The 17,020-nt window shown below is 38.2% G+C and overlaps 2 protein-coding genes across 3 annotated transcripts; one reads left to right on the top strand and one right to left on the bottom strand.

Moving 5' to 3' along the window:
• Positions 1–975: 975 nt before the first annotated feature.
• On the top strand, positions 976–7,516 carry LOC112565153 (protein PLANT CADMIUM RESISTANCE 3-like). The gene is made up of 3 exons (XM_025240471.1): positions 976–1,544; positions 4,716–4,784; positions 6,838–7,516. The coding sequence occupies exons 1-3, from the start codon at positions 1,332–1,334 to the stop codon at positions 6,874–6,876; spliced, it is 321 nt and encodes a 106-aa protein (XP_025096256.1). The 5' UTR covers positions 976–1,331; the 3' UTR covers positions 6,877–7,516.
• A 946-nt stretch (positions 7,517–8,462) lies between these two features.
• Positions 8,463–15,907, bottom strand: LOC112565218 (succinate--hydroxymethylglutarate CoA-transferase-like). 2 transcript variants are annotated; one of them, XM_025240552.1, is made up of 14 exons: positions 15,753–15,907; positions 15,285–15,390; positions 15,111–15,184; positions 14,710–14,795; positions 14,269–14,319; positions 13,818–13,938; positions 12,210–12,301; positions 11,899–12,042; positions 11,716–11,811; positions 11,306–11,377; positions 10,953–11,050; positions 10,651–10,753; positions 9,626–9,689; positions 8,463–9,300 (listed from the first exon to the last, which is right to left on the bottom strand). In XM_025240552.1, the coding sequence occupies exons 1-14, from the start codon at positions 15,838–15,840 to the stop codon at positions 9,155–9,157; spliced, it is 1,341 nt and encodes a 446-aa protein (XP_025096337.1). In that variant the 5' UTR covers positions 15,841–15,907; the 3' UTR covers positions 8,463–9,154. The 2 variants fall into 2 exon arrangements, with proteins under 2 accessions (XP_025096337.1, XP_025096338.1); XM_025240553.1 differs by lacking the exon at positions 15,753–15,907 and having other exon boundaries at positions 15,111–15,198; positions 15,285–15,367.
• Between the last annotated feature and the right edge of the window lie 1,113 nt (positions 15,908–17,020).

Here is a 17,020-nt window from a genome sequence, read left to right as displayed (position 1 = left end):
TATATGGCTGTCTCAAAGCTCAAAAGTGATGCATTTGATTCTGGTCCTTGGAACTAAATATATGCATGTAATTCAAATGTATGCCTCAATCATTTATCAGGGAACGTTATCTTCTATGTCTTGTCAGAATGTACTCATTTAAATAAGAAAATACGAAATAACATCTCTGACAGCCGTTTTGACTAAAACAGAACCCCTCGCCACGATCTGAGTCTGTTTTCCTAGTCTACTCGTTCAGAAGCACTGGTTTATTTGTTTAAATGTTAGTAACATCAGCTGCTGAAAGAAGAATAGTGTAGGCTAAGATATTTGTCCTCGCGCATGTGTGTGTGTGTGAAAGACTATACATTTTTGGCAAAGTGATATCCTGTGTGCAGAAAATTGTGCATGCTTCCAAATCCCGGTCCCTTCCTCACAAATACATACACACCCTCGCATCAAAACTTGTCTTTGTCTGCGGTATGAAATTTATAACTGTGCCGTGCAAGTGCACTTAGCCTCGTTTTAGTGCATAAATATCTTACCGTCGTTAGTTTTCCTACAACTCCCGCATGTGTACACTGTTTTCTCTCATTCGAGAGTCTGCGTCATCTTTTTTCTTTCTTTCTTTTCTTTTTTTTTTTTTTTTTGATTACAGAGGCAAAATATGAAATGGCTAACTTAACGGGTGTGCTTAAGATGTCGAAAAACGATCAAACTATAGGTCACTGCCGAGGGTCTCTTGACCTCCACGTCAAGCATTCAAGGCGCACTGATCAACTATCTACGATAAAAATTCTTGTACACGAGTCTCCTTCACATTGCAGGACTGTCACATTCACGCAGAGAACACCGAAAAAAGCGCAATATGATCCTGAACAGACGTGAAGAAAACAATTTAAATGATGCATTTTTCGTCCTTAGCAGTGCGCTTCCAGTAAATCTCTCTGGCATCACATTCTCGATCGAAAAAAAAAAAAGAAAAAAAACCAATTATTGAACATCAAATCAATCAGAGAACAGGAAAGAAGAATACCTCCCATCCCGCCAAAAGCTCGCTGCTCTTGTGGATCTGTAGGACACAAACGCCAATCGTTATCCCGTCTCCGTCTCCGTCTCCATAGCAATGGATACACACTCGCCTCCCGGCCATAGCCGAACCACGTCGGTAACTACAAACAGTTTTCACCTGACCTAACCAATCAGAGAGCAGTGCCAGGAGTTACGACAGAGAATAAAGGCAACCAGGACCTCTATCTTTTATAAATAGTCCTCGCCTCGCCTTCAGTGCCCTGACGGACGCAGGTACCCATTCTTTACAAAAAGAACGAAATAACAAAAAAGGGGGCAAAATGGGAGCTTGGCAGAACGGACTATTTGGCTGTTTCAACAACTGCGGCTTGTGCATCATCACCTACTTTGTGCCTTGTCTCACGGCCGGCCAGAACGCCCAGGCAGTGGGTGAGAGCTGCTGCGTGTACGGCTGTCTGACCATCCTGGGGCCCATCGGCGTCTACACCCGGGCCAAGATCAGGGGCAAGATCAGAGAGCAGAAGGGAATCGAGGTAAGATAAATATATGATTATATTTTCTTTCTGACACCAGTTATGGGCTATAAAAAAATCATATTTAACATATTTAATCGCTTTTCTTCCTCCTCGCCCCAGTCCAACCCCGTCACGATGATAGGGTTTGTAAAAACCAGAATATGTCAAACTACTAACAAAGCCGAAGGCAACGATAATCACTAAAGAGCAAAGCAAAAACTCTTTCTGGTCCCTTTTTTGTGTGCTTGTCTTTCTACCTTATTGCAAGGATTAAACTTCAAGCATTGATGTTCCCACCCCGACACGGAGAAGTCAACTTAGTCACTTTTATTCTTCTTTTTCTTTTTAAAAAAATTGCTCTTCTATTACAAAAGATAGTAGTTATAAAGTGGTGGTGCTTGATGGCGGTGATGGTAGTTCCGTAGTATTAGTAGTAGCAGCCGTCGTATCCCAGCCATGAAAAAGAGAGAAGGTGGTGTAATCCTGCAGACTGTCTTGCGTAAGCCATGAAGACACTGGGTTTTTCCCCCCAACACAAATCCCATGACAGCCAGTCGCATGTCAGGTCGCAGCTCTTTCTGATGCGATGCATGAAAAAGGATCAGAAAGCTTGTGACAAAGGTCTTGATGTATTTCCATCTAGTAAATGTCACATTAATTTTTTTTTACACAAAATATAAAAAAAATTATAGTATCATTGCTTACTCAACATAAAAAGTTGTTTTTTTAAAAAAATAAATTGGTTGAATTTTTGGAGGCTCCACGCGAGGCTTAAACACTCTCTGTTTAGATGTTTAGGTTGGATTTGTTAAAGGCTAACACGAGTGCAATTCTTTTCTTTGTGATCTCGTTAAGTTCATTTTAAAATAATAATTCTCCAAAAATATGAGTAGGTAATTATGCTTAATTTTCAAGATATGTCTTCAAACATTGGTATTCTCACTTACCACTAGGTAAGCAGAAGTAGCAGTATTTCTAACCATGAGTGTGGCAAAGCTATGCATGTCTCTGAGTCAAATGAAGAAACATCGCTCAGGTTGTCGTGTTCAAAAAGCGATTATTTTGCCCAGAAAATTAAACAGCTGATTATAGGAATAGAGCCCTACATATCTGAACTTTATTTAGAAGCGTTGACTGAAGTTAAAAATAAAATAACGGTCTGTTTTCTATTACCAAGGATTGCATCTGTGTTCTTCGAATTCAGCTCATGCAGATGATGCTATTTTTAGAAATACTGCCCTTTCATTATTTTCTTGACAAATTCAGGTGTGATTAAGAAAAAAACATTAATGAACTATTTCTCGTGTCTCTTAGTCATAAAGTACCACCAGAATATGTTTTTCCAATATGATATATATTTCCAGCGATTTTCGCTGAGCGCTCGGGTTAGCATTTAAGTCTTCCCAAGGAGCAGTTTTGAGGCGGTGAAGCATGTCAGCGATAAGATCGATCTCAGTGCCGGGTGGCTGGACTCGGTTTATTGATCGTGTTCGTGAATTACTCGCCCGTGGCACAGTCTGGGGACTGACGGATCGCTTGTGATTGTTTCCGTGATGCAATTGAGCAAAAATCAATAATATAAAAGACAAAAATTTCGTTAGGTTACCTGACTTTCTTCGACTAACAAAACTCATACACAGAAAACTCTGGGTTTCATGATGATTAAACTTTTTTGGTAACTTTTTTTCCCTTAGTGAAAAATTACTCCTTGATTATCTTGAATTTTGTGAACATTTTTCATGGGTGAAAATTTGGTAAACTTTGTATAATTCCAGGAGTTTTTAATATAGAAGAACGCCATATGAACTAAAATTATTAAACATAGGATTTTCTTAAGTTTTTAAGTTTTACATTTAAAAAAATACTCGTTTTACGTAGCTGCTATCCACGGGACGTTTAGGTTTAGCAACTGCTTTTGTGAGATATGAAAACTACTTTCTTCAAGCACTTAGCAAGGGCACTTAAATCATCCTTTCCACACGTACGTTACACGATAGCAAAAAAGACAGGGTCGTCGCTAGGGATACGATCGGTGTGTAAACAGTGAGTAAGTGAGCACAACATTTGCTGGCCACGACAAGCACCAAAAGCTCTTCTGCGATCCTCCTCCTTGAGACGACGACGTTGGCCAAGATGGCGCCCGATAGCGCACGACCTACTATAATAACACTCTTGACTTTATCTACCCTATATAGTGCAATACTTGAGATTTTCACTTTTCTCCGAGTAAAAAAAAACCCAACCCAAAATCGATTATCTATAAAGTTCGTATACTTTAAACAACTACCAAAAAAAAAAAAAAAAAAATTAACCAAACTCTAACGGTACAGAAGGGCCTTTTCGACCTGCTGCACTTTCTTCTCACTAAATTAAAAATGGACATTCGATGACAACCTGCCTGTCGAAACACTTGTGCGCTCCTATAGTGTCTATCACGTACGCAGACGACCACTTTGCGCAATACAAAAGCCAGACTCATCTGCAGTGAGAACAAAAATATCACTCAGCTAATAAACTTCATATACAAATAAACAGCATATAATGTCAATTAATGTCACAACGCACAGACAATCTTTTTCGACAGCTAGTTCTTGTTCAGCTGTCGCTATAGCCACCGCACGGAGGTCGTGGCTGGGGAGGAGGGCGAAGCGCTCTTTTATTTACTGAGGTCAATACAGTAGACGACCTGCCGTTCCTGTGGCGACGTCCCCATTTCATTCGTCACTCCACGAACTTGTATTACTGGATTGCTAGCAGACGATTTTTTTTCTACTTAACTACTAAAACGAGGCATGATACTACAAAGCTTCCGGTTTAGTCACATTCTTTGTTGTCTCAGTGTTCACCTTTGATCTCTTATAGTCATCTTACATTATTGATGGCATTTCTTTCTTATCTTCCCACGCGATAATCATTAGTTCTTTCATGCTTTCAATTTGCCATGCTTTGTGTTAGAGATGACAGACTGATTGGTTGATTGATTAGTTGGTTAATTGATTGATTAGTTGGTTTATTGATTGATTATAGTTGGTTAATTGATTGATTAAATTTATGTTTTCAGTGTCATTAAATAATTCTTATATCTTGCTTGCTTTCCTTTGTTCAACGCTCAACATTAAAAGACTTTTCAGCTATATATTTTCTACGACAATAAAATGCTTTATAAAAATATTTCATGATCATTTTCAGGGTGGTTTCTGCATGGATTGTGTCCTTCACTGGTTTCTTCCTATATGTGCTTTGATCCAAGAAGCACAGGTAGGAATATTTACTTTTTTTTCCAACCTCAACATTAGTACTATAGAAAGTTACAGCGGCTCATGAGGTACACTATAACATTAGTACCATAGAAAGATACAACTGTTTATTAGGTATACTATTACGAGTTGGGAAGGGAAAAACAAGGGAATGGTAAGCTGGGCTTAAAGGGATTCTAAAGGCAAACTAAAACTGCTTATAATGGCGTACAGAGTAGGATACATTTGAATCTCGTCTATTTATATGTGTGTTCATGTGGAAAACGTTGAAGGTTTTTAGTAGAATGTTGTGTTTAATAAGAGAAATTACACGGGACTCTTTGTTTGCTTCCACAAAGTCTCGTTCTCCGTCACGTGACCCTATGACGTGTGGTTTCCATAGTGACAACCATGCCTCGAGAATGTGCTGCACCCGATTGCCACGAAAAGATGGGAAAAGATTCAAAATTGTCTTTTCATCAGTTTCCGACAGACAGAGCCTTACAAGACTTACACACAGAGTGCGTCATACAATAAATGACGTCAAATCTTCGCAATGATACAGATACAGACACTTCCTGTCAGAGACTGACGTCACAATAAGACTCTGACATCACAAGAAGGGTTGATCTGCTTGATCATCTGGGAAGATGATGATGATGATGTAGTTTTATAACGCGCTAGTATCCGCATCACAAAGATATAACGTGGTTACCGTCGGAAGCACACAAGGGTCGATTTCACTGGATTTTTTCAATTTTTATAAACAGCGGCAACGGAAATAGTGCTAATAGGTGGTAATTAAATGAGAAACCAATCCTTTATTTCTCATGTGTTGCTCTCGTGCTCTGTCATTGTAACTAAATATATTTTTGAAACGTTTGACCGTCGCCACAGCCTTATCACAAGCCTTTAGAATCCCTTAAAGGACGTTCTGAGTCTACTCGAGCCGCCAAAAGCTGTTTTAGACTTGGTTGTAAGTAAAAGATGGTTTTCAGATCTGAAAGTTTCAGCGGATATGATTTAGATTTAAAACATCTATCATTTAAGTCCAACTCGTGTTTTGACTTGTTTAGTCCTTTAAGTTAAAGGGAACTAGCAAGTTACTTTCACTTACTACGTTAACGCCTGAATTTTATATTAACTGGACTGCTGACTGACTGCGAATGGCTCACACTGTCCAACAAGCTCTGGGCTGCTGTTTCTCGCCTCTCTCTCTTTCCAGTAGTCCTAATTAAATAGGCACATGTGTCTGTGGTGAACATACGTGTAATAAGAAATATGTGTCTTCGTGGACAGCTGACTGCATCCGTGCTCTCTCGATCTCTCTCATATATATATAATTTACACTCAGTGAACATGCTGTAGATAACACGACTTCTACCAATTTATCATGCTATAGTCTTCTTATAAAGCAATTAAGTTTGAACAATTTATCTCGTTACAAGTTTCACAATTTTTTCTTTCTTTGAGCTTTCGGTGCAATCACTCTTACCGCTTGCTCCACTTGTCATCCAGTAAATCTCCGGAAGTCTCTTGAAAAAAGAGAGATAATATTGAGAAATATTTTTAAAATCCTAACCCTATTAAACAAAGGATTTTCTTCATTATTGACAGGGAATCTCTGTGTCTTAACACAGTTTTCCTCTTCTGTTCAGATTGTGTCCTATATCTTGTTGCCAACAACATATGGATTTTTGTCCCGTTAAAAATAGAGCTGTTTTGCTTCATGTAGACGAGCTATGTGCTGAGACCGACACACAAAAAAGATGACATTACCTTTGTAGCAACAAAAACATCCGTAAACATACTCGGTCAGCATTATTGATAATATATACGTTCAAGATCTGAATTACCATGACGAGGTCACACTATGTCTTGTTGAAACCTGTCCTCACCTTTACTTATCGCTTTGTATGGAAAAATTTCCCTGTCGACAGTGGTTATCTGGAGTTACAGAAGTAGAGTGTGAGTGCGCGAGTATTTGTGTATGAGGGAGAGAGACAAAGGGAGGTATAGGCATGTCTTGGATGTAAAACTTGTCATAATGCACATCGCCCTCTTACACATTACAGGAAGTTGGAGTGAGTGGAGGCGCGATGGCACGAGAATAGGTCTAGCAGCAACATCACCGCCGACTTCATCGAGATGCCTGCTCCAGAGAAACTGAAAGGACTGAACATCGCAGACTATCAAAAAGCTATTGTAACAGATATGAAACGGAATTGTTAAAAATTCTTTCTTTGCAAACCTGGTGAAGAAATAACTTTGCGCACACACAGAAGAACAGAGAGAAATTGCAAATTCCGCGTTACAGAATACCGATTTTTTAAAGAGAATGTATTCTTTATCTATATCTCGCCACGCCGAACAACAAAGAATGGAGCATATCCAAGTAGTAGTTTATTATCCATTTGACTCATGTACTAGAATTCGTTGCCATTTTGTAATAACTAAATAAGTAAAAGAACAAAGACATTAAATGAAATGAAATTGACAGACACACTCAAGAGGACATTTTATATTTAAAGTCACGTATTTTTTATATGCACTCAAATTGTTTGTAAGGAAATTTAATTACGTCGGGTATTATTTTTATCTTTTTTCATTTAAAGATACATATATCGTGTAGAAATCTTAAACAGAATGTTTGTATACAATGCTTATTTCTGATGCAAACCGTCCATCAACTGCTGCTATACATTATATACCAATCTATATACTTTCTTTTACTATAAATTTTACTTGTTTCCATACTTTGTTTTTTATTTTCGGAATCAGTATTTTTATCTAATATAATTAACCACCTTATTTGTTTCTACGATAATGTTTCGTGTTTTCATAAAAGTTGTCTCGAATTTTTTTTTATAAAGATCAACAGACGGCCGACAAAATAACAATAACCAAACAATAAACTGATATAGCAACCTAAAATAATCATGTGCAAATAGTAATGGTAAGTGTTTCAGTAGATCTCACGAACGAAAAGGAAAATTCAACGAAGCCACTCAATCAGTTTATGAGCACCTCTTTCAAAGCTACGCATGCAGAAGGAAACCCGCGCGTGTTTTCGCAACGACTAAACAGGAGGGTGAACAAGTAGGGATTGGTCGAAAAGGGTCTGAGGATGTGGGCCGTTGCCACAACACGTTGACTAAACAGAGAAAAACACTCGGCGTGCAGCCACACGCCTACTTTGTATTCCTAGTCAGGAGTGACCCTTACACGGGTCAGCTACATTCCCAGCTTCACGACACCGCCTGTGCCAGCTCTGCACCGCTGCCATTAATTAATCAGTATTAGTGACTGTTGACAACAGCTGTGAAATGCTTGGCAGTGCTGGTTTCAGATCCATTCTTCAATGGGTTATGAATTATTGACGAAGGAATTCAAACTGAGTCACACACGACAATCTGCACGACCCGACAATAGACTGTTGCACACGAGCCGCCATTTTTCACTTTTGTTTTCTTTGCGCAACGAAGGGTGTAGCAAAATAGACCGTTGCGAGGTATGCTCATGCGTAGAAACTATGGATCTTTTAGTGTTGCTGAATGGATTAGCAGACATGTTCGTGGTATTTTTCTAAATCAAAACTAATAATAAAGTGTGAGTTGCATGTGTTTAGATTTTTTTTTTTTTTTTTTGACTATTTAGCAGACGATCAAACACTCACTCGCGCAGGGATATCAAACGAAAATAGTCCACTATCCACATCACCTGCAAGCTATAATAATTTGAACCTAAAAGTTTCATTTGTTTCTCAACTGTTAAATTTAACTTTGTAGAATTTTTTTCTTGTAAGGTTCAGTACATTCTCTTCGCATACCTCGCTTCAACATCGAGTCGTGCTCAACGGTCTACCTTGCTACAAAATGTAAGAAAATAAAAATTGTGATAAGATCTCGTAAATATCCAGAATACTATTTCAAACAAAATGGAAGGAAAATGTAAAATACCTAAGGCTTCCCACAATCTGAATAACCATGTTAAAGACATATATATTTTATTGTAGTCATTTTCACTGCTATCGAATCGTCCCTCCACTGTAACATGTTAATATCTCGATACGTACTATAATATCTCCCAGGTCTAATACGTTGAAAATAAATCAGAAATAAAGCACAAAAACTGACTACAACATACTTAGGGCATACAAACAGGAAATCGTGGTAAGCTTAACCAGTTAGTCGTACGATTGTGACCTTTAAATCGCCATTTAATTATTCTCATTACATGAATAATTAAGAATGTTTAAAACTAAAACATGTCTCCTTCCCCATGAGACATACGAAATTAAATAATCCTTGCTTTATTATCATCATCATACAGAGCGACTACATCTGTAAGAAAATGGGAAATATACATTGACTGTGTTTAGTCCGAGTTGTGTCAAATTACTTTGCTTTTACGTAACTCTGAAAATGTCAATTCATCCATTCCAAGAAGCCCTTGCAGCACCTCCTCAGTATGCTGTCCCAACATTGGGGGAGCCGTGGGGACGACTGTAGGACTCTGGCTAAACTTCACAGCAGGGCCTATGACCAACAGAAGTCCATTATTATTCGAATTTACCCTGATCCAAACACTGTCTTTATTTATTTCTAACCTTTATAATTCCACACGCACATTACACATCAAAGAAAATTTGTCATTAAAGACCTGATAACCTGTGCTACACCTGATGAACAATCAAGAAAACTAAGTAAACCAAACAACAACAACAACAACAACTAAACAAAAAACTGAATAATTTAAATCCTCTTGATTAAAATGAACTCTCTTGAGTGGAACAGAAAGAAAATATTTGATAATTTATGCGTGTTCTTAAGCATAACATAAGGTGTGTGCAACGTGTATTACCAGGCAAACGGACAAGACCAGCTGTCTGATGAGGAATTTCTTGAATAAGCTGAAGATGCTGCACCTATAAAGATATCACCCCATTCAAGGTTTAAAATGAGAAATATTAACTGCCTTATTGGTAAAATCGGACTCAACGAGCATTTCACAACTAAACCACCATGCAGAGGCCGTAGTTATGAAGCAAAAGTTAGTTGCTTCCCTAGGCCCAAATCGGGAACTAATGGAAAATTATCTTATTTCCAAACTTATAAAGCGGCATTCAGAGCCCAGCAGACACAACTTCATGTTTCTTTACCACAGGGAAACTTTACCACCCGTTCCAGAACCACCCACTATAGCTCCAGAAGTAAAACAACATCTTTGGGGTCTGGACACCGCCTTATAATATTGGAAACAAGACGCTTGTCCTTTAGTTCCACGTGTTGCCCCAAGGCAACGTTTATAACTGCCGGCACAAAGTGGTGAAATAAATATTGCAGGCTACCTAAAGAAATATATATGTCTTTCAAATTAATTCTCATCACATATGTTCACAGGAACTTTGAATTAAATAAAATGTCTGAATGCAGTTTACTGTGACAAAGGATATTAACCGCATTTCTCTGCCAATTAAGGCTATAGGTCAAATAAACTCCCTGAATAAAGGTACAGATACATAAACTTATACCTTTGATAGTACCTTATTATCAGATTGCTACAATCTTCAGCAGAAAGAGACTACTATTGTTTAAATTCATTAAGTGCAGGGTTAATCAGGGTTAATTATCAACTCTTAAAATGGATGGTAAAGTTACAGGAGTAATTCTAGTCTTCTAAACCAAGGCCATCAGGTACTTGAGGAGGGATATGATGCAGACATGGGAGTGATGCGCGCCTTTCAAACCAAAGCAGCTAGCTACTTAAAGAGGGAAGCTAAAGTCACAAAAGTAAACAGGCAAGCGGTTATGGATTTGATGGAATAACAATAAGCAAACAACTGCTCTAGTCCCAAATTGATTTAACTTTGCAGTCAGTCTCTTTACCTGGGGATCGGAAAACACAGCTTCCATGTTGTTGATGGGTCCATAGGGAATACCACTGTTCTCCAACTTCACTAGCCATTCCTTAGTTGAAAGCTTGGATATTCTAGACAATAAAAGCAATTATGATACCATTTATCTGTTTTCCAAATAAAATAAATTTTCAGAAAACACTTTGATGGATACCTGTGATAAACTCTATGCACAATTTTTTTTTAACTCCATGCTTTATCTAAACAAGGATTAAGAAGTATATAAATGTTTCTGAATTACTTAAACTGAATTGCAAGACTGTAACTTATCACCTTTTAGATAAGCTATCAAGAAGGGAAACTCTGTTGATGACTCGAAGGTTGTTGGTCAGATATCTCTCATCAGTGGCCAGAACTGCCAGATCTAAACACTATCAACCCAAATACACCAATTAAAGTGTGAAACACGTATTTAGTACAATATAAAGAAACAACCCCATACTCTCTGAAATAATATACATGAACACATGTGGGCTTGTGAATACATGTTCATTCACTCATTCTGGCTTTCCCTCTCTTCTCTTTCATCAACAAGTTAAAAGGACTCAAAACAACTAAAGCACCAGCACTACACAGCTTATCTGTGCTGCAGAAACTTAAAATATTTGTTGTACAAATTCACTTACTTTACACAAAACCTTAAACTGCCCATCATTACCAGCACCAAGAAGAATAAAGCCATCCAGAGTTCTGAAAGCCTACAGGAACAGGAACTTTAGCATAACTGTCTCCAGCTTTTCAAAATTCTTTATTCTCAAAATTTAAAATCTGAAAATTAAAAGAGTGAAATCTAAATATCATTACAAATCCTTGTACTTTAGAAATAAAACTCAAGCAAAACTAATTGACCCAAAATTCATTTTCCGTTCATTATATGTTTACGTAAGAATTGAAAAAAACCCAATTCATCTACTTAAATAGTCTGGGTTTTATGAGGTTTATTTTTTAGGAAAGGTACTCAAAAAGACTGCAGACCATTACCAAATTCCAAATTAGAAGTCATTAATTTTTCTTGAAGCACCTAGTGCTGACTGACCTGATAGGGTACAATACTGGGGTGTTCAGTGCCTTGTCTTGTAGCTTCTTTCCCAGCATTTAGATAATTAGATGCGATGTTGACAAGAGATGCCACCTGAGATACAAAAGTAAAGAAAGAACAAATCCTGGAGCACACTAAACTGATCAGTTAAACAGGTAGTCAACAGAAATGCAAACTCACCTGAGTAGAAAGAAGACTACAATCAATGTGCTGGCCTTTTCCTGTCTTCTGGCGGAGCAGAACTGCTGCCATAATGGCTCCATGGGCATAAAGACCTGTAGAAAGGTCGGTCATGGCCACCCCAACTTTACAAGGTTCTCCATCCTATGACATGATAGGAATTTGTAGAAGTGGTGAACAAAGCCATGAAAAATCTGCACTTCTCTTTAACACCATGAGTTTGGTCTGTTACCAAGTATGGAGAATGGAAATTTTCAAAGACCAGAGAAAATTAGACAGTTCATAATTCTTGCATTTATTATTGAACTTACTTTTGGTCCTGTGATATGCATGAGTCCACCAACTCCAGAGACAATCACATCATAGCCAGCACGTTTGGCATATGGCCCAGTCTGACCATAGCCTGAAAATAAATGTAAGAATCAAGGGTAAAGTTAAAATTTTGTCATTTAAAAAAAAAAAAAATCAAAAGAGACTTTTTACAAAAATAGCCTCCCTAGTAACAATGGATAATTTTATAATTGCCTACGTTCACATATAAGAGAGACTAGTACAATGGTTTTGCTGCACCAGATCCAGTCTAGCTTGTCTACTGCTGCTGTGGAGCTGCCATCTTTGGAAAGGGTTGGCTCCCGAATACTTAAAGTTGTTCAGCTCCTCAAGCTGGACTGCATTCCTGTAGATCTCTGCTTTGTCACTGCCACTGCAAATGACTATGCTTTTTTCAGTTCTGGTCTGCATTCGATGTGCATTTGAACCATCTCTCGGTAAGGTCTTGCAGTTCACTGTTATGTCTGCCGTCAAAACGATGCTGCATTCAAAGCAAATGGACTCCCACTGATGGAAAGACAGAGGTGATGGTCGTGAAGGGTTTCTCACACAACATTCTCCAAAAGGATATTGAACAATGCTAGCAATAGGGGCAACCTTGAAGGACACATATTGTTGTGAAAAAGAAAACTCATTTGGTTATCCAGTAGTCCTGCACCCAATCAGCTCTTGTTCAGCACTTTGATGACATAAATGAGGAGGGGTGGTGTAGATGTTTTTCTACAAGAATATGATGATCTGTTCAACTGAGCTCCTGCCTGGTTTAAAGCAAGACTGTTCTTCTGCTAGCACTGTTTCAGTGGTAGTGTTGATGTAAATTCTGGATTGCTTTCAGCCTCACTTTGCTTGGATGGTTTACAGGCTTAAGAGTGTATAGTTCTGGTACTGTCTACGGTCTCCTTTTGTTTGGAAGGGGCATGACAAGTGATTGGATCCATTCTGTGTTCCCAGATTCTTTGGCACACAACAGTAAGAGCCTTCTTCCTCCTCTGATTAAGCAGCTCATCTTAGACTCTGTCAACATCAAACTGTGTACCGCTCTCTCAATCTCTTCCCAAGGGACTGGTAAGTTTTCAGACTCGCTGTTTCGTCTGTTACCTTGGAGAATGTTGGCATCTGTTGTCAGCTAGAAGTTGTCGTTGCAATGTTCAGTCCATCAGTCTGGTACAGCAGTGTTTTCTGTGAGAAGGTGGCCATTGCTGTCTTTGATGATGGAAATCTTGTGTTGAGTTGACTTGGTAAGTGTCTTCAGAAGGTGGTGCACCTTTTTGCTGTCACCTTGTGCCATTCCCTCCTCTACCATCTTGCATTGATCCTTCCCTGTCTGCCTCCCCTTCCTGATGGCACAATTCATTGCTTTGTACTTGAAAACTGCTTCAGGTTTGCTTTTCTTTTTTTTTTTCAAGCATGATCTGGAGAGTGCCAAGTTGCTGTCCTGTATTCATTGAGTAAGTGTAAAGTATTGGCCTTTGAAAAGGCATTATAAAAGTGAGTTAACGTCATAAATTACATATTTCACAAAAGCCAGAGAACTCTTGTTTGAATCCCCCTAATACACTACTGCATGAACAGGTGAAAGGCGGCATTACCTGTGATGGAGCAGTAAATAAGATGTGGACATTCCCTGGAAAGCTGTGAATAACCCAGCCCCATGGAACACAATTTTCCTGGCAGATAGTTTTCTACAAGAATATCACATTTATGAGCCAGCTGCAAACACAAGAATGCAACAAAGCAAAAGAAAAAGATTAGCTGTAGCATGTAAAAATCAGTGAACAGTTGTAAACTTTCATTCTACACTTTTACTGTCTTTTAAAAATTATTGGTACCCCCATTGACCACAAAACCAATTTAGTCAGCCCTCTTGTACCTAATCTCTCTATTTGAACTACATATGAGTTACAGTCATCAATGTAAAGTTATTCTGATTTACACTAATCAAAACTGAAACGTGCAAATTTAAAAGCAGATGTGTGCAAAGCTAATAAAAATTGAATGTTAAATTTCAAAATAACAGAGAAATAACCAGGTGTTGCAAACCTGTTTAACTATAGCTGCACCTTCAGGTTGTTTGATATTCACTGTTACACTCTGCAGAAAAATTAAAAATTTAACATTATGACAAAAGGCATTACAAAAATAAGATTTGTGACATGAAGCATATATATATATATGACACAAATAGCTTTCAATTAAGCCCAAATTGTCACTAAATTAATAAATTGCTAATTTTAAGGTTACATGATTAAATATTCACACTTCATTTAGTATTTCTTTAAAGCAATTTCAAAAAAAGCTTAAACTATTTCTCTGAGTTGGCAGACACATGCATGAATGTATACAAGCACATGCACAGTATTATAATTTCATAAATGTAAACACACCCCTACTGTCTTGCTCTGTATTAGTATAAATTAAACAATGTCACAATAAAGCAATACCATGCTGTGGTATACTGAACTGATGATTTGCAGGTCATACTTTTTTATTGCGGTTGACTGAGAAGAAGTAAGCACTTTCAGTGCCACAGAACGGTGGGCCCCAAGATCGGGTGTCATCACCCTCCCCTGAAAAACAACACATATTATATCCTTTCATTATTTTCATTACAGAAGCTGAATGCTTTACTAGAATTTTTATTGCATTTAACTCATCAAAACATTTAAAGCCAAAAACCTGTACAAATTAATGGCATATAAACTCATCTAGTTAATGGAATTGTAATATTAGAATTTATAAAAACAGAATTTGAATGTCGATTAATTAACTGTCCTGTCATCCCCTTTTACCCAACTAAAATACATGTATCATTATCTATTAAACCAAACTATTGATTACTTTTTCACAACAATATGCTACAAACTATAGAAATCATCATCTACCTGGCTTTTCAATTTTAATAACCTCTGCTCCCATATCAGCCAGAATCATGGTGCAGTATGGACCAGCCAAGACTCTGTCACAACAAAACTAGATTTGTAGCAAAATAATGACTTAATAATTTATTCAGTTGAAATGGAGCTGCACTATAGTTCCTTCTTACATTCATTATTTACCTGCTCAGATCAAGAACACGAAGACCAGTCAAGGCTCCTTTATTTGAGGAGGATTCTCCATCACTCTCACTTTGATTTGATAAGCTTCTCACTTGAAATTTGCTACCTGGAATTTTAATTTTCCTGACACTAGTAATGTTTCACATATTAAGAGAACATACATTTTGTTCACAAAATAATACAGAATGATTTAATTCTGAAAAAAATACAAGCACAGTTAAAGAGAGACTGAAGCAGCATCTGACTGAATACATAACACTGAATAGCTCATCAGATGTAGTGAATAGTCTGGACACTTATAACTGGGAGGCCGAAAGAAAAAAAAATTATTAATTTGTGCATAATAAAAAACAGCAGATAGGTACACGCTAGGAATAATCGTGTGCGCTCGAGTTAGTACATGTAGTGGGTGACAGTAGATTGATCTGGAGAGGGAGGCCAAAGAGAAATCGAGACGGAAAAAGTTACCAAAGAATCGATCGTTTGGACGATTCGTTGAAAATAAAACACGGAAAGCAGCTACTCTAAGCCTTGTACTCCGACGACAAAGTGCCATGGTGCTTTCTGCAAACTCTGCTCGTTACTATCGCTGTCTCCTCTTTCTCGCTATATGTTCAGATTTTATGAACTTTAACCCCTTGCTGACCTATGTAGGTCAATCTTGATTAGCTCCCCTGCTGGGTCCTGTCCGTGGTTACCTCCCTGCTCACATGATACAAGCCATCATGAAATATTCGACAGAGCTTTGTTCAGGATGTTTACAAAACAAGTGACAGGACTAAAACTCGGAAAACCTGTCGGTGACAAGTGCACAGGAATGATTCGTATTGTGCGGGCTGGTGGGGCAACGTTTAGCGACTGTCACCACTCCAGTGAGGATGGGTTGTCATGGCATCAGTGACTACTGTCATGGATCAGATCCCGTCAAGGGCAAGCTGTTCTTTTCTGGAAACGGCGCCTGTTTACATGGAGGCTATTTCACAGTCATATAGTCATAGTTGCGGACGGTGTAAAACACCAATCCTCCTTCCCCATTTATTGTAACCAGCACAACTATATAACTCACGTTAAGTATCCTTCTACACTGAGAAGTATTGTGACATGAACTGACACAATGGTCTGCTCAGGAAAATAGTTCAATTACTCTTTTTGATCAAATAGGAAAATATTAGTCAGGTTCAAAGATAAACTTACACTTATCTCAACCAACAACAACAACAACAACAACAGTGCTCAAGGACACTGCATGCATGGCTGCAGCCCTGCCGTCGATACGTGACTCTTCTTAATTCATACGTTGCATGGCCAGAGCCTCCTCGACTTGACCTTTCACACCAGTAGCAGACCACAGGAGGCACGAAGCATGTTCAGCACGAAGACAATCGCGTGCCGTTGTCACGATCTCAGCTTTCTGTCAGCTTGCACCTGTCTTAACGTCTTTAACGTGCCGCTGGCCATTCGCACCTGTGTTCTCACTAGTCCCGCGCCCATTGGTCAGTTCACAGCCATCATACGAGTAAACATATGGTGTGAGGCAGTTTCAAAAATAAAAATTAGATGGAGAAAGTAATGGATTTTTATTTAGCGTATCTCAAACTTTGCGACAAAGACATACTATTTATTAAAAGAACGCGCTGAATATGGACAGTATTATGGTGGTCTTTGAATGATCTGCGATTCATTGATTAATATATATTTAGTGTTTTAGAACGACTTAAAGATACATTTTAGTCTCT

The sequence above is a fragment of the Pomacea canaliculata genome, linkage group LG5 (assembly GCF_003073045.1).
Source record: "Pomacea canaliculata isolate SZHN2017 linkage group LG5, ASM307304v1, whole genome shotgun sequence".
Taxonomy (NCBI): Eukaryota; Metazoa; Mollusca; class Gastropoda; order Architaenioglossa; family Ampullariidae; genus Pomacea; species Pomacea canaliculata.
The sequence above is the reverse complement of the archived record's forward strand: the minus strand, read 5'-3'. Positions and strand labels throughout refer to the sequence as shown.

Coding starts and splice junctions, on each gene's coding strand:
- LOC112565218 (XM_025240552.1), bottom strand. CDS start 15,840: ATGGCACTTTGTCGTCGGAGTACAAGGCTTAGAGTAGCTGCTTTCCGT. Junction 14,796..15,110: donor TATTAAAATTGAAAAGCCAG/GTAGATGATGAT, acceptor GTTGTTTTTCAG/GGGAGGGTGATGACACCCGA. Junction 13,939..14,268: donor GTGCAGCTATAGTTAAACAG/GTTTGCAACACC, acceptor TTGTGTTTGCAG/CTGGCTCATAAATGTGATAT.
- LOC112565153 (XM_025240471.1), top strand. CDS start 1,332: ATGGGAGCTTGGCAGAACGGACTATTTGGCTGTTTCAACAACTGCGGC. Junction 1,545..4,715: donor GAGAGCAGAAGGGAATCGAG/GTAAGATAAATA, acceptor GATCATTTTCAG/GGTGGTTTCTGCATGGATTG. Junction 4,785..6,837: donor CTTTGATCCAAGAAGCACAG/GTAGGAATATTT, acceptor TACACATTACAG/GAAGTTGGAGTGAGTGGAGG.